We start from the raw sequence: 22,466 nt of genomic DNA on the forward strand, positions 1-22,466 counted from the left end.
ATATGCAAGAAAGTAAATTGTTTTACCAGAGTGGTGTACTTTGCTCTTTGTGATACGTGCAACGGATTCTATGTTGGGAAAACAGACAAAGCGCTGATGAGCAGAATCGATGAGCATGTATATGATATTAAGAACAAGAAGGATACACAAGTGCATTATATAGGCATTCCCTCACCTGTTCTAATTTTAAAGGTTTTAAATTTGGTATTTTGGATACTGTAGACATAGATTTGAGGGGGGGGGGGGTGATTGGAAGAATTTATTAAGTAAAAAAGAGCTGGCTTGGCAACTCAGGCTAGTTGCTAATTTTCCACCAGGTATAAATGATTCCTTGACAATAATTCCAGCCCTGAAAAAAAATCTATGAAACTAAGTATTTTAACATTTTTACATGCATTACTGTGCCCGCATTTTTAAACATATGCTGAAGGTATTTAATATACAACAGTGTTTTATTTGTAAAAAGCTAAGTTGGCTTGAATATTAACATCCTGTGTATTTAATATTGCTCATGTGACCATTTTAAATGTGACTTTTTTGACAATACCATTGGCTCAATTTTATCTATTATGTAACGTGTACTGGTATAAAAATGGTTCTTGAACCAGTGTGCTTTATTGTGATGAAGTCTTCTATGTGAAAGCCGAAAGCGCTCAATCTTGGTGTGTTTTTACTGCAATAAAACGGAGTTCATATACAGGCTTGTTTGGTGGGTTTTCCATTTGAAACCTCGCTGCTTTGCCAGAGATGGTTTGCACCTGGCACCTCTAGGTTTTCAGCTGATGGCAAAGGCACTTAGGCAAGGTCTCGAAAACAACATTACCAAAGTGAATTTAACCAATCAGAACAAAATAAGGGTCAAGCTGCTAAATGCTAGGAGCTTAAACCAAAACTGCACTCCCTGGAAGCACTTCTGTCATTAAAAAATGTAGATGTCTGTGCAGCCACAGAAACTTGGTTCAAGGCCTCGGAGAGTAACACCAGCCTTAAAAGGCTACAATGCCTTCTACACTTTATACCACAAAATGAACATGTGAGAACCAAAGGAGGCGGTGTTTCAGTCTGTATTAGAAATAAATTCACTTCCCGTCTAGACTAGACAACTCCAAGGTCCACTTTAGCGGGTAAGACCCCTGTTCAAGTCATAGCCAGTTATAGATCCCTCACCATGGGTCATGCTGCCCAAGGACCTTACTTGACCAAACTGGAGACAATCCAAATTTACTGAACCAACTGGATTATGTGGGATTTCAATTATTCCACCATCAACTAGGAAACCTAAGCTAGCCCTAACTTGTTAGGGCAAAAGTTCCTTGACTTTTTTAATTTAAATTCCCTGGAACAAATCGTCCATACCCCAACAAGCAGAACAAACCTTCTATGTGTGGCCCTCATCAAAATGTCAAACAGATGCACTGCCACAACCGTCAGACCCTCATTAGTTAAAACTGACCACAAATCAGTCACCTTCAAGCTGGCACTAACACCTGAACTCACAAAGGGTGAAATCAGACTAAAAAACGTCACCAAGGCAAACTATACCCTCCTGGGTGAAGGTATAAATGCATTCCAAACCCCATCCCAAGCTGGAAGTGGTAACTATGCTGAAGCTTACACTAAAGTATTGTACAATCACTTGCATAAGTGTATAAACTCAGTCACACCAGAAAGAATCAATGCCAGAGCCCCAAGTAAAAACAAGCTGCCATGGCAGACATCTAGCATCAACAAACTTTACAATAAAACACAACGTTGCTGTCCAGGAAAACAAAGGCAAGGCCCCAGCAATGGAAAAGCACCCTCCTCAGACTCGACAGGCAAATAAGACAGCTTGTCAAACCCTCCAAGGGCCCCTTTGAGAGAAACTTGGCAAGTACAGCCAAGGATAACCATAAGGCCTTTTACAGATATATGCAACCTGGCCCAAGCATGTGCAGAACTAGTAGCCAATGGTATCACACACACTGACCACACAGAGATAACAAATCGGCTAGTGGATAAGTTTGGTGAAAGTTTCATTCCCTTATTCCCTTCTTAACTTGCAACAAACTTTCCCCAAACTCCTCCCCAACCCCACCCTACATATTTGAAGAGCAGGTCCTCAAAGCCTTGTCCAAGGCAAAAACCACAGCCTCTATGGGAATATAAGACATCCTAGGATGTCATCTGAACAGGCTAAAACATAAACTAGCATCACCACCAAGTACCCTTTTCAATCATAGCCTAACCACAGGCTTTGTTCCTGCAGAATGGAGAACAGTAACACTTATTCCCCTCTACAAATGTGGCTTAGCAACAGACACCTGGAATTATAGACCCATAAGCCTGACCAGCTTCATCTGTAAAACCATGGAACATATCATTAAGGCCCTCAAAGATATAGGTGACCAACAAACCCTGGATCCTACCCAATTTGGCTTTGTGAAGGGCAGATCCTGCCTGCTAAATCTGATGGATTTATTTGAAAATGTGACCAAGGCCATTGATGAGGGCAAATCTGAGTACACAGCATGCCTTGATCTGGCTGGCAAAGACTTTTAACACAATCCCACATTCGTGCATTGCTGATAAACTAAAGAAACTGAATGTAAACCTCTTAGTTTTAAGATGGGTTGCCATCTGGCTCACAAACTAGATACACTATCAAAGTGGGTGACAACATCAACCAGCAGACCTGTTATCAGTGGGGTGCCACTGCGTTCAGTGCTGGACCCCCTACTGTTTGGTATATACTTCTTAGATGTTCAGGTCAAAACTAAGGGGTTGTGGCTGACCAAGTTTGCAGACTACTGCAAACTAGATACAATCACTGAATCTCCAAATTACGTCAGTATACTCCATGAGAGTCTCATGCAGACCAATGACTGGTGTATTAATCACAGTCTCAAATTGAATGCAAAGAAATACATCATTCCCTTCAGCACAATACCCCGACACACTATAAAATCAACAATACCCTAAGTACCCATGAAGTGATAAGGAACTTGGGATCACAAGTTGACTGTGACCTTAACTTCAACCACCAGGTGTCTACTTTAGGAAGGAAAGCTTTCAGTGTAGCACACTTAATTAGTAAAGGCTTCACCTTGGGAGCAAAAGTTATAACCCCCTATACTCAGCACTCATCTGGACCATAATTGAGTATAACACCCCATTTGGCATGTACTGTGTTAAGCACCGGCAGCAATTAGGGAGACCTCAGTGGTCTCTAACAAAGAAGATCAAGGGGCTCCAGCATGCACCTTACACAGACTGACTGAAGTACCTGTCACTATACTCCATATCTTATAGACTTCTTAGGGAATACTTATGCCAGGCCTACAGAGCAATCCAAGACCCAAATCTAATGAACTTGCTGTATATCTGTACATCAAACAGGACTAGGGCTACCCATTCCAGGGACCTAAATATGGCCAGTGACTTAAATAGGACATGCTGGAGGGACAGATTTATCTCCCTGTGACTGCCGCATCTTTGGATGAGGCTACTAATTCATGTGAAACAGAGCATCTGTATGACACTATTCAAGAGGTACTTGGACGAGTGGATGGCGCACCCTAAATTTTCACCAGGGAGAGAACCCACAACTTTCCTGGACATAGGCAGTCATCACTAAATGCAATCTTGGGTATTGGCTAGCATTTCTATGATATTACATTGGGATGAAAGGACTAGGCTTAAAATGGCCTCCGGGTCGATAGCCTAGTAATCTCCTATTATCTTATGATCCTATAGAAGGATGAATGAATTTCAAAGTAATCTAAACAGTGTAAACTGGCTACAAAAATGAACCTGCCTCAGAATTTTAAAAAACTAAAACCATGGTGAGGGGGGGGGGGGGGGGAATCACCCAACAACATGCTTCTGCTACCTTGCAGTATGGTTTAATCCATAATTAAATTTGTTTTAGTACAGAGCGATTGTTATAAAAGCTGAAATAAAACTACTCTCCTGGGCTACAAACATTTCAAATTTTCTCTCCACATAAGGAAATTACTAATAAAATGGCCTGCTTTGCCAGAAAAGGAGAAGTTAAAAGTGTTGACTCGCCAACTAGGTAAGTAGTGGTGAGCCCAGAACATAGGAAATTCAGATATAACCAACTTGCCCTTGGAAGGGATGGAACCAGTAGAGGACATGCCTTTCGTTGAGCTGGTATCAATAATAGCAGTCATTTAATGTTGATTCTTCAGCCTGTATTTACTACAAACATGTAGGGGCATGTTAATCAATGGGCAATCTACAAGATCTATTTTTTGGTGTTGGTTTATATTTTTTGTGACTACCTTCAAACTTGGATAGTAGAATCCAGCTCTATCCTGTACTTAACAGCAGTGATATTGGCCTCTGACTTCGGGTCTTTTGCCAAGGCTGCAGACCAGCTATTCTTCAAGTTATTGTATGGACTTTTATCTGACTTGGTACACAGAACTACTCAGCAAGTGCATTTTTCTTTTAATAAGGCTCTCGGCCTACATTGCTTTCCTGTTATCATAGTCGTATTGTATTTTCAGTTCCAAGTCATTCAGACGTTACTTGCTTATCACTTTCTACCTAATAAAACAGCTGTGGCTCTATTTCCCTTAACTAGCAGACTTCAATAAACCCAACTGTTATTTCTGCCAGGCCTCACTGTAGCTGGTCCAAACAATAGTCACCACTCTTCCAGCATTACACTAACACTTAACTTTAAGGTTTACTCTCAGGGCCAACAACTAATATTGGCGAGATTTGTTCTTCCTGCCTTCCAACCCATACCCTCCATAATACTAACTGAGTTTTTCCTACTCCACACAAAGCTCCTAGTTTCCAAAGTCATTCTTACTTGTCTTCTTATTTTATTTTGTCTTTTTATGGCTATTTTAAATGTCTCTATCAAGATTTTAAACACCAGACTTAAAGCACATTCCCTCACAATCATCTACTGCAGTAATGCTTGCTCCACTTAATTCAGTGTGCACTGATTAGCTTTCTCTGAAAGTCCATATTATTCCTATTAAAACTGGTTTCTGGCCTCATGTTATAACTTGAACTAGGAGGCACAAAAGCACGCATTAATATTGCATGCTATCACATCTGATGAAGCCAAGTAGCTGGCCATCTCGCACAGGAAAAAAATTTTTATTATCAACACAAGACCATTTTTTTTTACTCCACAAATCTGCTGGAGTCCACATTGGACCAGACAACCAACCACACTCTCCAGTTTCATACAAAGGGCAACATTTTCTTGGACTTCTGCTAGGATTTGTTTTAGGACATTCCTTTAGATTATCCTTGAGGTTTAGCTTAAGTACAGATATGACAACGCTTTACAGTGAAAGCAATGAAACATTCATATTAAGATGGAAGCCACTATGTTTAAACTCGTTATCCTTATATTCTTTTGTACTTCCATTACTCCTAGGTTTAAGTTTGTGCTTTTCACTTGTGTAATTGGTTTTGGTACACAAACTGATAGTTTTAAAACACAAACATTCACTGGCAGTTATTTATTTTTTTTTTGGTGTTAAAGGTTTTTTCAAATAGAACTCTCTCAAAAAGTTTTAAAAGACTGGCAGTGGTTACTCAGAGGGACAATCTCTCAGGCCTCTGGCAAAAGGGACACACCCACAAGGACAGTCCCTTGATCAACATGCCCCAACATGCTCCTACATGTCTACAATAAATACAGGCTGCTACAGTCCCTTTTTTAATGGCACACATCTAAGAATGATTTGAAAAGGAAGAACAGGCTTCTGCATTTGCTTTCTTCATTTAAGCGGTTATTCTTGAAATTACAACTATTGTTCTCGGGAATTACACTTCAAATCTGTTTCCACTGAAAAAGATGAATTCCAATCAACATTAAATAACAGCTATTACGGATACCAGCTCAATGAAGGAGCATCTACAACTAGCTACAACTCTTCCAGTAGGCAAATTATTAAATAACACAACTTGAATTTTCCAACCACCAATGCTGGGATATCCCAGAAAAAAAAAGTTGCCAGCATTGCAATGACTAACCAGATATGCAGATTCATAATCCACTGTCATCTATGAAAAGACATACAACTCCCCATAGACAAAGGACAAATTTATTGCTAGGATCTCTACCATTTAAACATTTTTATCTCTAAACTTCTTCCCTTCTCTTGCAGTTCATCTTCTAATCACTATCTCTGGTCAGTTTTCCCTTCTAGTCCCTCAAAATAAACCACACAACCCTCAGCACACCTTCCCAATCATTAGACTACACATAGATTCATAGATTATTACTAAGCTAACTGCCCTTATGGACCATTTTAAGCTTAGCCAATTAACTCCTGCGAGAATCAAACCCTGCACCTTGTGTTTCTAAGGTAAGCACCTTAACCATTACACCACCCTCCCGGGTCTATATCACCTAGTCGAAGTTTAATAACTTCGAACACGGAATGTTCAAACCATCCTGTTCGAACTTAAAAAACTTTGACTATGGACAAAAAACAAAACAAAGAAAAGAAAAACTGTTGTAAGCAGGGGGCAAGCCCCCCCTGCATCCCCATACCCCCCGCTACTTAAATAAACCAACTCCGAGATTGCACCACATTGAACAAAACGGAAACCTCCCCTTACGGAGATTTCCGTTGAAACGCTCAAACTTCTGCAAATTTGAACTTATGGTCTTGATCATATGAGGTTCGAACTTGAAGTTAGACTATCTGACAGGAACCCCACCCTCCCACTCATCTGAGAATCTGTTCTCCTAAATTAAAATAAGCTCAGTCTTAACCATGTTTCTCTGTGAATTAAAGAAGTCTACTAAATATATCTAAATGAAATTGTTCTATAACAACCCTACCAACCAAAAAATGGAACATTTTAACCATTATTCTTCAATTAACTTAAAATTCTTAGCTATCACGTTTTGTTTCAATATCTCACTAAATCATCCAATTAACACTCTTCAGTCAAATTCCCAAACTACAATTACTTTTTCCTCAACTCTGCGTTATCACCTTGTAATCTGCACCTAGTGCACATAATTTTAATTTCTCCGATTGTTCCGTTTTAAACCGTGCTGTCATTTTATTAAAAACTTTGTTAAGGCAATCTGGACTGCACAATTTCCCAATGATTTGCTGGAATGATTACATTGACTTTTGAGAGAAAACAGCCTGACAGTCAGAAAAAGGCAAGACTGACACCACTCTTCTTTCTCATGAGGTTGAATGTCAAACCATGTCTCTCAATATGAAATGAGCCATATGAAAATGACAAGAAGCCAAACATGAAGTGTCATTGTGAGCATCCTCAAACAGGCAAGCACAACCTCACCAGTCGTAACACTGCAGTGCAGCAAATGCAGGCGCATCACAGAACACAGCCTAAGGAATGTGCTCCTCCTTCAAATACCTTGGATCTTCTATTAACCCCAGCTTAGATATGACACTGCAAACTTGAAAAACAGAATTAAATGTATCCTCTTTAATGTCCACAAAAACCTCAATTCCTGACTCCTGGGGGAAGAAATGCTATCAGCAAAAACATCACTCACCCTGAATTTGAATACCCCCTTGATTTCATTACCTGCATCTCAAGCAAAGGCCACTAAAACTCTTCCAAATAAAATGTGCACATTAGTCCTTCTAAAAAACTAATACCACTGGATCAAGCTAACTGGCCCACTATTAAAGAATGAGCTTGGCTTTTAATTCTCACCCTTGTCCATAAAAACGTCTAGAAAGAATCCACTCTTCCTAGTCACAGACTTGCCACTAAGGAAACACCTCACCAACAAGCTGAAGCTGCCCAGTTAGTGACTGGACTTACAGTCCATGCATTCGCTATCTGGGCTTGTGGAAAGTCTATCCCTGCAGAAATCTGCAACATATCTCTCTACAATAAAGTCAGAGAAAAAAGATTAACCTCTCTCAGACAGGGGGCCACTTGTTCCTACTTGAAGTAACCACTAACATAATTTTAGTTAAACTTTTAACTCCAAAACTTCACCTTCATCTCATTTCATACACAGTTCACCTTCTTCAATCCACTCAGACTCCTATTAACTCAGTATATCATTCACTAGCTCTACAGCATAACCTGACTTGCTTTTATAGTTCCCCAAGAAGTATCTTTCTTTGCATTGTAAACATGTAGTGTGTTCATTGCCACATCCTTGTAAGACTACATTGTTCATTTGCACAGCCTTAATTTAAAACATTTAACCATTTTTGTATTTTGTTGCATTATTTTAACAGTTATTTCATTTGTACCGAAAACTATTCTTTTTTGTGCATCTTACTTGCATTATGTGCTTGCTGTCTTCTCCAGGCTGTGACTGGAATGTGTTTGCAGTGGATCATCCCAGTACTCCAGTTAACAAATAGAGCTCAAATACAAAATCTACTGAGTTGTCAAAAACAGGGTTGCCAGCATTAACAACCTAAGCAAATCCAAATCCCTTCACAACACACAGAAATTCTTGTACAAAAGCAAAGGGCTCTTCAGTCAATCTAACACTGAGGTCTTCCAGCATCATTCACCTAGGGGACGTTAAGTCCAAGACAGTCAGTGGACTCTAGAAAACAACAGCAACACATTACCTGCAAGATAAGGAAATACAGTTTCCTCCTGCACTCATTTCAAACACAAAGGAGCTGTTAACGTCTTTCAAAACAATAGTTTTACAATGAAAAACTGCAACTCCCACACACAGCCTACTCTGGCCAGAAGTACCATAATCACCGGAAATCCAAGCACTCTTATGCTTAAAGTGTCAGAACAGCATTTTTTTTTTTTTTTTTTTTTTGAGTCAGATCTCAACTGTAAAAACAAGATACATCTTGCTCAGATGTTTCAGGTACAACACCAAACTTGCTGCACACAGCCGTAGCATTAGAACACAACACTCTGACTAGTGTTGCAGCAGAGTAGGTTCTCCCCATCCTTTCTGAATAAATTACAGGACCGGAGGGTACATCACTAAGTAATGAGATAGGCCTGTCGCATTACTATACGATGGGCCTGACAGCACGGCTTCCCCCATGATAGATCTTATTCACCGCTGATGAGAGTCAAAAATCTGCCAATGGTGTCCAAAAGAAATATGGCAATAAAAACCTGCTTGGCACTTTCGCTAAATACCTAGCATCCTATGACAAATTGTTCTTGGGAAGCTTTGGGGAATCAAAGGGATAAAGAACCAGCAAATAGTCCTAGACAAATAATGAACCAAACACATCAAAATAAAATAAAACTACCAAAATTAATCCAATAAGCTATACAAATCAAAATATAAAAATTAAATAAAGAATTCAAACATGTATAAGCTAGCAATACATACAGACTATAAAAAAAAAAAAAAAACAGAAGCCTGTGGGAAAAGCAAAATGGACCAACTCCAAGGGAAATGGCAGTGGTGCCAAAAAGAACCAAAGCACTAATAAAGCGCACATAAAAGTTTGCATCCAAGGTCAAGTTAATGTCCTTAGACACTCCAAAATAGGTTGAAATAGACTGTGGAGTGAATCAAATCTAGGAACGGTAGCTCACACGGAAAGTTATGTGAAACTCAAATGCTGGCAGCAAAGTACCCACAAGTATGTGACAATGGATTGATAGAAAGGAATTGACAGTGGATTCTGGGTCCAGATCCAATACCAGGTTCAAAATGCAGAAAGGAAGAAAATAACCCAGGAATTCTATACAAAAACACTAATTGGCACTATACAAGACCACAAGTTCAAGGCTGCATTTTAATCTATGCAAGAAATTCAACATTGTAGCTGACAGGCAGTTGATATTTCTACAGATAACATTAATCAATATGGTATGCTCTTGTTTAAGACAGGGCAGAGCAAGATAAATGTGAACTTCAAAGAAGTGAGCAAAGCTTAGCAGATTATTTCCAGCAGAACAAGCTGATCTTATGGCTTGCAAACGCATTTACGACAAGCCAATAAAATAACAAATAGCAGTAGCCAGCATTCATTACCTCCTCCTTAGTGTCTCAATACTGTAGTAAAATATAGCCCAAATTCTATGTACAAACAAGAGTTCATGAGCTTAAACACGAACAGCAATAGGTTCAATAGCTCAGTGACAGATTAAAGATTTGCAGTTGCCAAAAATAGTCTTGCCATTCAAGACAAGCAAGTAAAGTTAGTGGTAAAATGTCCACAAATTACAGCTACGGAATATATAATGTGAAAGAAGCAGAAAAGGTATCAAAATAGTGTTGAGCAAATAAGTTAAACAAAATCAGCTGACAATATATTTGATAATCAAAGATGGATCTCATACACTCTCCAAAGGAGTTACTGGCTATAATCAGTGTAGTAATGCAGACAAAAAGAAGGTATAACAGTAACGCTTGAATGGTAAGTAAAGCCATTTGCCACTGACAGATAAACAAAACAGCAATTAAATTAACAAACTCAAACAGATCTCAGCATTGTCCACAGAAACTATTAACATAGGTCAAAATAAAAGAACAATTAAATTAAGATTCTCACAGTAAACCATGATATTAAACACTGGAATACAGCCAGCAGGAAATCAACTTACCATGCAGGATAGTGAAATAAACCCTTATTTAAAGCAGCAAGCACCTAGCATGAAGTCCATTCCTCTGCTCTGAGCTACTCCTACACTTCCAAATGTTTACCTCATCCATACCCAATAAGGTTTGTAAGGAGTCTAGAACATTCCTTAAATCTAATACAGCTATTTGGTAGATTTAGTTCTCAAAAGTACCCTTGTATTCCCACATGTACTTGTATCCTTGCAGCAACAGTAAAATGAATCTGACAAACTTAACAGCATTCAAGTCAAATGAAGATGGAAAAATGCAACAAAAGCAGAATTGAAGTTACTTATAAGAATAATACCTCTAATCGTTTGCCATCTTCATCATAAACTGACAAGGTTACTTCCACATTTTTATGAGTAGTTTTGTTGCCTTTGTCAAAGTCTCCTTGAACAAGGGTCACATAGATATCATTGCGAACATCACCTGAAAAAAAAATCATTTATAAAATAAATCAGTCACAAAGTTACATCATTACAAATCTAGGAGATATTTACATTTGCATAAGGTTTTGATGGTTTCTAGTTCCACAAATTCCTATACACTGTCCAAACAATACACCCACAGGTGGACTGCTGAATGGAAAAATATTTTTTTCTCATGGTTTGCAATATTTATAAATTACTAATCCCATCAGGTGAATTCATTCAAAAAAGGTACAACTTAGCGTAATATACCAGCAAATACTTAATGAGAAATCAATGTAAAAAAATAAAAAAATAATGGTGACACCCTGTGAGGCAATTGCTGCTCCAGCTTGGCAGGAAAATGTACATTATGTGTCTACTTCTATGTCAATTTTTAAGGAAAAAACTAAATCAGTGACATAAAGAGACTGTAATCTAACTTATATTAGTGACAAACTTCTGGAAATTCGAAAACGAAGCTCATAGTGAAAATGGTTTGATGATCTGATGTCTGCAGGGCCTGTGGGGCCTACAACACTCAGAGCTACAAAAACTGGGAATTCTACTAAACCACGACTCAAAGTACCTTGCACAAGCAGTAATGACACCCATCAGTCACAGAGGAAGAAGGAAATGAAAAATTTGTGAAAGAGCAAGGAAGAAAGCTTCTCGAGCTGGAATACCTGCCAGACTGAAGGCAGGCCCATACAGGCCTGCACTTCCACTCATGCTACTAGCAAATGTTCACTCATTAGATCAACAAATGGACTACTTAAAACAGGAGCTAACTACTGAAAATAAGGTGTGAGACACTTGTATTCTTATTTTCACTGAAGCTTGGCTAAACACTATTATAAATGACAGTATCTGGAAGGGTTGCCATTATTCAAAGCAGACAGGATACAGTCTGTCAGTGGGAAATCACGTGGGGGAGGGGTGTGTATTTATGTAAACAACAGATGGTGTACTAACTGTCACAATCTCTACTCGCTGCTCTGAAAACAGCGTTTATGTCAACAGCGTTTATGTCATAATAGTGAAGACCCTTCTACTTGCCTACTGAATTTAATGGTGTTAGCATTACAGCTGTATATGTCACTCCCAGTGCTAATACAAATGAGCCGCTGGCTACCCTGCACAAGGAGATCAGTGACTTGCAAGACCAGAATCCAGAAAACATGCACATAATAGCAGAAGACTTCAACCAGGCCAACCTGAAGTCAGTCCTTCCTATTACTGACATGTGGATTTTGCAACCAGGGGTGAGAATACACTGGATAAAGTCTACACCAGTGTTAAACTGGCATTCAAGGCATTGCCTCATTCACAGCTGGGCAACTCAGACCATCTCTCCATTATGTTAGTTCCAGCATACAGACCATTACTAACCAGAAGAAAGCCCTCCAAAAAGCAAATAAAGGTATAGACAGAGGGAGCAGTATCAGAACTCCAGGATTGCTTTGAATGCACAGACTGGATTATGTTCAGAGAGGCAGCCACCGTAAATCAGCAAACCATCCTGGAGGAGTACACAGTCTGTGCTGGGTTACATATCTAAATGTGTAGATGTAACAGTCAACAAGTACATCATCACATGGGCCAATCAAAAATCCTGTCTCACAAGTAGAGTATATGAGCTCCTGAAAGTAAGGAATGCTGCCTTCAAGGAGGGAAACAAGGATTAGCTCAAGAAACACTAGGGCAAACCTAAAAAAAAAAGGTGTGAGATGTGAAAAGGGCATATGGTCAGAAACTCCAAAATCACTTCTCTGACAAAAAGGATACGAGGCAACTGAGACAAGGAATTCAGGCCATAACAGATAACAAGCCCATTTCTTCTTGGTGTGAGGGCAAAACTGAATTCCTGAAGAAGCACAACTTACATTTCAGCAGGTATGAAGAAGGAAACAGCATGAAACCAATGAAAACTCCAACAAGGTATTACGAAGAAGTGCTCAGCTTAAATCCAACCAATGTTCACTGAACTGTGAGAAGGATAAAAACAAGAAAAGCGTCGGGTACTGATATAAGAGACTGTGCTGGGCAACTGACAAATGTACCGACAGACATTTTCCATACCCTGTTCAAACAGGCCATTGTTCCCAGGTGCTTCAAGACCACCACCACCATAATACCTCTGCCTAATAAGTCTCCACCAAACAACCTCAACGACTGCCACCCTGTGGCTTTCACTGCCACAGTAATGAAGTGCCTAGAATGGCTGGTCAAGGACCACTTAACATCGAGACTTCTGTCATCCTTGGACCCACTCCAATTTGCGTACAAACCAAATCAATCCATAGTAGATGCTATTTTACTGGCACTCCATCTTTTGTTGGACCACCTGGAAAGCAGCTGCGGCTGTGTGTGCACATTATTCATTGATTTCAGTATGGCATTCAACACAATCATACTCCAGCAACTGACAGAACTAACAACTAGGTGTCAGCACCCCAATGTGCAATTGGATTCTGGACTTCCTTACTGAAAGACCACAAACAGCACGTGTAGGAAAGAATACTTCAAATAGTATCACCTTGAGCACTTGTGTACCTCAAGCCTCTGCTATTCACTCTGCTAATGCACAACTGCACTGCCAGGTACAACTCTAATCATATAATCAAGTTCGCAGATGATACTGCAGTTGTGTTTCTCATTAGCAATGAGGAGGAAACGGCCTATAGACAGGAGGTGAGACAACTAATAACTTGGTGTGGTAACAACAATCTGGCACTCAATGTGAATAAGACCAAGGAGGTAATTTGGATTTCAGAAGAAACCATAAGAAACATTCCCCACTCACAATCAATGGTGAAACAGTGAAGAGGGTAAAAAGCAACACGTTTCTTGGGGTGCACATCTCTGAAGATGTGTCTTGGTTTGTGAACACAAATTACATTGTCAAGAAAGCACAGCAATGCCTACACTTTCTGCCAAGTTTGAGAAGAGCAAATCTACCAGCCCCTGTTCTCATGACCTTCTACAGGGGCACAATTGAGAGCATCCTGACAAACAGTTCTACGGCTTAGTATGGCAACTGCTCTACCAAAGATCCCTCCAAAGAGTAGTAAAAGCAGCAGAAAAGATTACCAGAACCACTCTACCATCTATTCAAGACTTGTACCAATCTCACCGTCTCAACAGAGCCAGGAAAATAGTCATGACCTGCACTCATCCTACACATGGACTGTTCCAGCACCAGACATCCGGGAGACAATATCAAAGCATACATTGCAAAATGGACAAATTTAGCAGAAGCCTCTATTCCCTGGCCATCAGGCTACTGAACTCCAACAGCAGCTTGCATCTTGCTTTACATCAGGGACAGTAGGTAATATGAAGAGTGAGAAGCATATTAATGTACAATAATCTTACAGAGTCTTAAATAGTCAGTGCAATTAATCTAAGAGTATAATCTGATTTCTGTGCAATATCCTCTGATGCTAAATCAGCATCCTGTGCAATAAGTAACATCTGTGAAATTTCTGTGCAAGAAATATTGTATTTCCTTAGACTACTGCCAACAGAATCCTGTGCAATAAGTAGCAGCTGTGGAATTCTGTACAATAAATACGGTCTCTCTCTAGCTTAGTAAATGTCTGTTGATATGTAAAACGGTAAATTTTATGCAGTAGGAATGTCTAATTATGGTAATGTGAATTGATGTATATTGTTACATGTTTACACACAGAGTCTGGAGTAATGTAATTTCATTCAGTTGCACTTGTAGAGTTACTTTTGACTTGAATGTAACTATAAATCATTACATCCAGTTTTAGCCAAACTCCTGTGAAGAAGGCTTAGACTTTCAACTTTGATACTGACAAAAGTTGCACAAGGGAGTGACATACATCTCAAGGTGTTCCTTATTCTTTTTGAACCTTTACCTTTCCAAAAAGATGGGCACTTGTGTAGACAGGTGATGTAAGGCACTAGATTTTTATGTTAAAGACTTAAAGAATACTCCCCCAATATATGCAACAATGACTAGTAATACACCTGTTTTCTTTACAAAGGATTTCAGGACTTTACTAGGCTAACGGCCTCACACAGCCTTTTTAAGCTTTGGTGTTAATGCCCCAATTATCAATGCCTATGGGCTAGAATGGGTTTGGTATATGCCTGTGACTTAGGGGATCTACAAACTGCAAAAACTAAGCCAACAAACAGATCAAGACGAAAAGCCCACAGACTGCAGCAAGGATACACAAAAATGCGTTTAATTTAAGCGCTTTTCGTTGCTAAAATTAAGCAATTTCTTCAGAAATAAACATACATTTTACCAACAAAAATATATAAGTAATTGGTACAGTCACATGGTAAATAAATCAATTGAAATCAATTAAATAAATACATCACAATTGAATAAGCCTCAAGTGCTTTGAAGCTACATACACTGAAAAATCTAAAATTCCTATCAATTGTTAAAATATAAAACCAGTTTATAATAAAACAAAATATTATGAAAACAATACTAATAGTGATTTCAAGGGGATGTCTACCTCACAAATCTTTAACAAGAAGTGGAATACTAATTATCTGTCACACTACATAAGAAGTCAGAAATGGTTACCGTTTCAGACTTCTAAGTTTTAACAAACATCCAATGTTACAAGCATCATTTAAACCAGGAAAAGAAAATGTATTTAGGCGTATTTGCCATGCAAGTTCACGTTCTAAAAGTAAATTAAAGGGCCCCCCTCTCATATCTACCTGAATCTGATCAATGGCTTTAAACATAAACCTATGTCCTTCATAATGGTTAACATGTTTTGCCAAAGGGTTGCCTATTTTGTTCATAGAAATTGCTTAAGTGTGTTCATAAACACTGTCCCGCAGTCTATGCTCGGTTTTACCCACATAGAATGCAGGACAGCAAACACACAGCTACATACATGACAAGTTTGGAATTGCAATTAAGTTTAAATTTAATATTAAACTTGTCGTGGTTGATAGAAAAAGTATTACCAACCTCAATAAATCTACACATCCTACAGTTACCACACAAATGCATCCCTGTGTTTCTAGCTGTAGTCCCGTTACCCCTACTTTCAAGAAGGTTCTTGAGGTTGTAGCCTCTCCTGAAAATAATATTGGATAATAACCCTAATTTATCCAAAAGTACACTGTCATTGGTAATGAACTGCCAATTTTTATATAAAATAAATCTTACCATACCACTATGTGTACAAAAAGTAGTAATAAAACCGTCTTTAAGGTTGGAATCTCCTGTTTGTATGGTTCCTTGTACTCTAAGTAAATTAAGGTCATTAGTAGACACATCTATAATCTGATCTACATAGTTCGAATGGAGAATAGGAACCAAGAGTCCAGCCCTCCTTTTTTCAACAACTTCACAAACAAGAGGTTGAATTAGGTTACTAGGGTAACCTCGCTGTTGAAACATAGAATTCAAGTAATCACATTCCACATGGAAATCAAGTTCGAGTGTGGTCATCCTTGCTGCTCTAATCAATTGCCCCTTGACGATTGATCATTTCTGATAAAACGTATGGCAGCTTGAGAGATGAAGGAAGGAATTACAATACGTATGTTTCCTAAATATCTTGGATACATATCTATTGTTGGTCCTATCCTTCAATAACTTAACATCTAAACAATCTATTGTGTCCTTGTGGAATGTTGCTGTAAATTTAAAAAATTCGGTGGTGGTGTTCAGATAAGAAATGAAGGACATCGCCTGTGTATAGTCGCCATTGAACAGGATGAAAATATCGTCCAAAAATCGTATGAACAATATGAGGTCTGCCTTGTGGTGGGGAATGTTGAAAATGAACTTCCTCTCCCAGTATGCCATAATGAAATTGGCAAAACTGGCACCACAAGGCGACCCCATAGCTACGCCCTGTTTTTGTAAATAAAATTCTTGATCAAACAGGAAGTAATTGTTAGTAAGAATAATATCTAATCAAGATTCAACCAAAGTTATTTCATTCGTTGTTGCATTCTTGGATTTAAGTAAAAGGCTAACCCATTCTATCCCTTCTAAATGAGGGATTGAGGTATAAAGATCTTTTACTTTGATAGTTAAAAGTTATAACTATCGTTAAACTCCAAGTTATTGATACTTTCTAAGAAAGACCATGAATCCTTACATACCTGGGATTCAGACAAAAGGTACTTCTTCAGAATAATGTCAACAACCTTAGCACAAGGGTATGTCATCGATCCTCTCCCATCAATCAATGGTCTCATTGTTGGGTTCGACGTATCTTTATGAATTTTGGGTATACCAAACATAACTGGGGTTTTAGGCCAAGGCGTAGACATAAAGTTGAATGTGTTAATATCAATTGTTGCCTCTATAAATAAATCATTGAGATAACCTTTTATTCTATTGCAACTGATTTTAACTTCATTCAGTGATGCCTTTGAATATGCTACATCGTCTAACAATTTATGCATTCTCTCAACATAATCTGTCTGATCAAATATAACAAGTCCCCCTACCTTATCGGGTTGAACTACCCAAACTCGAGAAGCTCTCAGAGGTTGTAGTAGTGAATGTTCTTCTGAGTTCTTGTTGTATATTTTTTTTAGATGTAATAATGTTGTGAGAATTCAATAAGAATCTAAAATCTAATTCACATACATGGTCGAACATCTTTAAGGTTGGGTGTATCTGGGAATTTAAAGTAATAGGCACCCTCAATATTTGGTTCCTAATGTTGTTGTTACCAAATAATAAATTAAAGTTCAACTTCCTAACGAAAAGTTTTAAATCCGTAACTGTTTGAACAAGATTCAATGATTTAGAAGGCACAAATGTACTACCTTTTACCAAAAAGTTAACTAAGATAGGGTCAATTGAAAACAAAGAAAAATTGTAAATGTTAAAGTCCCCATCTGAGTTAGTTAATATATTAGGTACAGTAGTGTCATTGGGTATTGTTTCCTGCGCTTGAAATTGCGCTGATTGTTCTTCCGATTCTGTTTGAAGTGCTTGTTCTTTGGAATCGCCCCTGCAGCCTTCTGAAAATTTTCAGTTTCATCACTGGCGAATGTTTATTGATTCTTGACATTTTGCTGATGGTTGGGACCATGATTGTTGCTATAACTGCGAATACATTCGCTACGTCTAACTACAGTATGGTTAACTTCACTATTAGGTGTCCCATTAAAGTCATGATTGTTATTTTGTTGTTGAACAGAAGAAGAAATGTTGACTATGTTAGAAACTTGGGAAAAAGATGGCTTAGGGTAGGCAGTGCCATTGTCATAAGCCACCCGATCCCTTTTTATTTTTTTGGTTTTATTCACTTTCATCCTAATAGTTGGTTAATACTCAGAAAGGAACGATCATAGTCATACTTGTATCTGAAAAAGTCATATCTGAAACAATGTCATTGTTCAACACGGACATTTTGTTGGATAAAATGTCAATATGCAAAAGATAGTGTTTAATTTTTAGCTGCATTAGATCAAACCCTTGTTGGTCAAAAAGAGAATTGAGTTCCAGATGAAACAATGAATCTGGAACGAGACCAGTAGGGTACCGATTTGCATGGCAAATTTGCCTAAATGCATTTTCTTTTCCTGGTTTAAATGATGCTTGTAACATCGGATGTTTGTTAAAACTTAGAAGTCTGAAACGGTAATCATTTCTGACTTCTTATGTAGTGTGACGGATAATTAGCATTCCACTTCTTGTTAAAGATTTGTGAGGTAGACATCCCCTTGAAATCACTATTAGTATTGTTTTCATAATATTTAGTTTCATTATAAACAGGTTTTATATTTTAACAATTGATGGATAGGAATTTTTGATTTTTCAGTGTATGTAGCTTCAAAGCACTTGTGAGGCTTATTCAGTTATGCATTTATTTAACTGATTTCAATTGATTTATTTACAATGTGACTGTACCAATTACTTATATATTTTTGTTTGTAAAATGTGTGTTTATTTCTGAAGAAGTTGCTTCATTTGAGCAACGAAAAGCACTTAAATTAAACGCATTTTTGTGTATCCTTGCTGCAGTCTGTGGGCTTTTCGTCTCTGTTTGTTGGCTTAGTTTTTGTTTTTTTAGTGTCTTTTTGCCAGTATTTCGTTTGATCTACAAACTGCCACTGTCCATAAGGTCCACATGTGACAAGCAAGGGGTAGATTTGTGATTGTCTGATGAAACGTTCAGTGGAAGAACGTGAAAGTGCTAACTTCATTAAATAATTTTGCTACCAGAAGCTGTGGTGTCATCTTTGGAGTTTGGTTTTATAATTTAAATTGGTGATTTCCCTGCCTCATTTGAATAGGCTTAGGGAATAGCTTTGCTTCACATAAATGGGGAGTCTGTTCCACAGAAAGGGTAATCTCTGGACTATACCGGTCCCTCCCACATGTACTGTTTATGTCACAGATGAGGATCTGATCTTAGATCAGGTAATGCTAGTGTTGTTTGCTAGCTAATGTGTAACAGATCCATCAGGGCTATATCGGAGAATGTCTTGAAGGTTGCGTATAGATCGCCCATCTGTATTCCATAAGGGACCAAGTTCAGGGATAGGGCTTTGAGATGGTCTATACAGGACATATTTACACCCTGCATGAAGTCAAGTTTACTTGCATTTATGAATATTTTTAGAGGACACCATTTTCCCAGTAAGTTCGTGGGTTAACATTAGGCTAACTGCCCTTTTGGGGAATGTTATGCCTAGCCAATTATCCCATATAAAAATCAAACCCTACACCTTGTGTTTGTAAGGCGAACACCTTAACCATTTAGCCATACCCAATATTACACATGGTAATAACAGAACAGCAATAGATAATTTGCAACTTTTTATGTAAGTAGTCTTGAAACTTTTCAAGCGTGTTTGTCTGTGGTATACAAGTTCATAGGTAGTTACTAGTCTTGCAATCCAGGGGACCACTGAGGAGGCTAGCCCAAATTCCCAGTTGCCAAAAAGTAATGTCTAGTTAACCAACTTGTTCCAGGTTACAAAGTCAGCAAACAAGGGTTGCGTTGTCTCAAATTTTGACACTACCGTGCACTATTCTCATATTTCATGAATATTAATAACCATCACTTATGTAGATAGTCCAGAAAATTATGTACACTATTGTTGTCCATCTGTATTGCACTGCCACTCTCTTATACTCCAGGAAATGTTGAAAAAGGCTCCATGAACCATTTCATTCACTGGCTAAAAAAACATAAAACAAAGAAAATTACTGTTCTTTTTCCAACAAACATACGCCATCGCCAGACAAAAATAAAAGCACTCTTTTGGTTGCAGATGTCCAGGAAAAAAATACACTGTATCCCCCTTTTTATTCTATGACTCTATTATTCACTGTCTTCCCAAAACAAAGTAGTCCAGAGCAAGGGCGCCCGCAGGCAGGTGCAAGGGGGTGCACTTGCACCCCCCCTGGAATCGGCTAGATAATTACAAAAAAAAGTTTTTTTTTTTTTTTTTTTACGTACGTTCTCCTTTAAGAAGAAAGAAGTCCAAATAGTCCAGTCGCAGGCGTGCTGACATCATCGCTGTCAGTTAGAGGTTTGTGAGCGGGAACTCACACAGGCGGGACCTGAAACAAACGGAAGATGGGAGCGGGACCTGACACTTAGCAAGCGGCAGCGGGACCTGAAACGAACGGAAGGAAGATGGGACACTTTCAGGTAGAGAGGTGTGTGTGTGTGTGTGTGTGTGTGTGTGTGTGTGTGTGTGTGTGTGTGTGTGTGTGTGTGTGTGTGTGTGTGTGTGTGTGTGTGTAAAATGCCCCAGGTGTACATGGTGGTGGGTAGTGAATAAGGCTTGAACCCTGTACCTTGGGCCCAAGTGGCAAGAGCCTGAATTCCCTACCCACCACCATTTGTAAAAACGTTGCAGGATTTTCCCTCATACTTTTTCTGTTCCTCATAAAATCTGTGGTTTTTGCATTTGTGTCCTTGTTGCCTGACAGCTACATGTTCTCTGGTTTTATTCTTGGCTGTCTGGAGTGTTTCTCCCTGGGCCTCTGCTAAAACTTAGCTTTTTTGTTGTCTCTCAAAGTCAGACTTACCTGGTTAACAAAAGTTAAAAAATGGACACACTTGTCAGACTTCATATTCTTCAGAAAGTGCATGGTAACAAAAGCTTTTATTCTAGCAATTTTCTAAGTGTACAAGATGGATATTTGAAATGTATCCCTGTGTTTGGGACTGTATTCCCCCCATTATTGGCTTTGTCCAGGTTTTGTGCTAGGGTTGAGAGTTATGGTAAGAACTGAATTCACTGAATATGTTTGGGGGCTGTATTCACCCAGTATTGGCTTTGTTTAGGTAGTGTTTGGGACTGTATTCCCCCCATTATTGGCTTCATCCAGGTTTTGTGCTAGGGTTGAGAGTTATGGTAAGAACTGAATTCACTGAATATGTTTGAGGGCTGTATTCACCCAGTATTGGCTTTGTTCAGGTATTTATTGGCTTCATCCAGGTTTTTTGCTAATGTTGAGAGCTATGGTAAGAACTGATTTCACTGAATATGTTTGGGGGCTATATTCTCCCATTACTGGCTTTGTCCAGGTGTTATTTGCTAAGAGGTTGAGAGCTATGGTGAGAACTGAATTCACTGAATGTTTGGTGGTTGTAGTAGTCGCCCATTATTGGCTTTGTTCAGGTCTTTTGTGCTAAGAGGCTGACAGCTGTGCTATAGTGAGAACTGAATTCACTAAATGGTAGCTATTTAAGTTTCAGTCTTCCTCTTTCACAAAACAGTTGATTTGGCGTAGTGGTATGTTGCTCTGATTGTTTTGCACGGGGTCCCCTGGGTTCAAGACGTGGCAGTGAAATGTATGGTGGTAACGCAGCATTTTATTCTAGCAACTTTCAAACATTATACAAGCAATGTTTAAAATGTGTCCCTGGTTTTTGGCCTTTTGTCCCCCCCCCCAAATAAATTTTGGCTTTTTCCAGATTTCTTGTGCTGAAAAGTTCAGAGATACAGCTGAGTGTCGAGTAGATTTTACAAGGAGCTGAGAGCTGCAGGGGAGCAAAAGTTTAGTGCTGCTTGTGTTTAGTCTGCTTGCATTGTTAATAGCACAACAGATAGTGTACTTGCTTTAGATGCTGAAGGCTGTGGGTTCTACTCCCACAGTAGGTAAATGCTTTGCTGATGCTGTATTGTGTTGTAAAGGGGGTGGATTCTGCAGGCAAAGATACCCAGTAACTATGAACCTGTTAACAGTTTGCTATCCATTCCCTACTGCGGTATTACTAGCTTTTCATGTTTTTATTGCATGCAATAAAAGCAATTTATTCTTCAAGGGTAACAGGCACTTTATTTGTAGATTAAACAATGACATATAAAGTGTTTGCTAGCAGCAACCTCTTTATTAGTTACAAATTTTTTCAATGTGGAGTTTACTACTTCAGAGATTGTGTATATTTTTTACTGATACTGGTGGACTTGAGCAGACTTTTTATGATGGAAATGTTCTGAATTGGGCAGTTTTGTCATTGGTGGATGCTTTTTGTTTCATTGTTTACTGGAAAAATGTTCAAAAC

At 38.7% G+C, this 22,466-nt stretch overlaps 1 protein-coding gene across 1 annotated transcript in view; it reads right to left on the reverse strand.

Annotated features, from left to right (window-relative positions):
* DOCK1 (dedicator of cytokinesis 1) overlaps nucleotides 1-22,466 on the reverse strand; it is a gene marked incomplete in the record, with an annotated part of 4,741,214 nt that overhangs the window by 3,799,774 nt on the left and 918,974 nt on the right. The window contains 1 exon segment of the mRNA XM_044056178.1: nucleotides 10,857-10,981. Within this exon segment, the coding sequence (XP_043912113.1) occupies nucleotides 10,857-10,981 (125 nt within the window).

This window comes from Protopterus annectens, chromosome 14.part0 (genome assembly GCF_019279795.1).
Source record: "Protopterus annectens isolate FY-2018-M chromosome 14.part0, PAN1.0, whole genome shotgun sequence".
Taxonomy (NCBI): Eukaryota; Metazoa; Chordata; order Ceratodontiformes; family Protopteridae; genus Protopterus; species Protopterus annectens.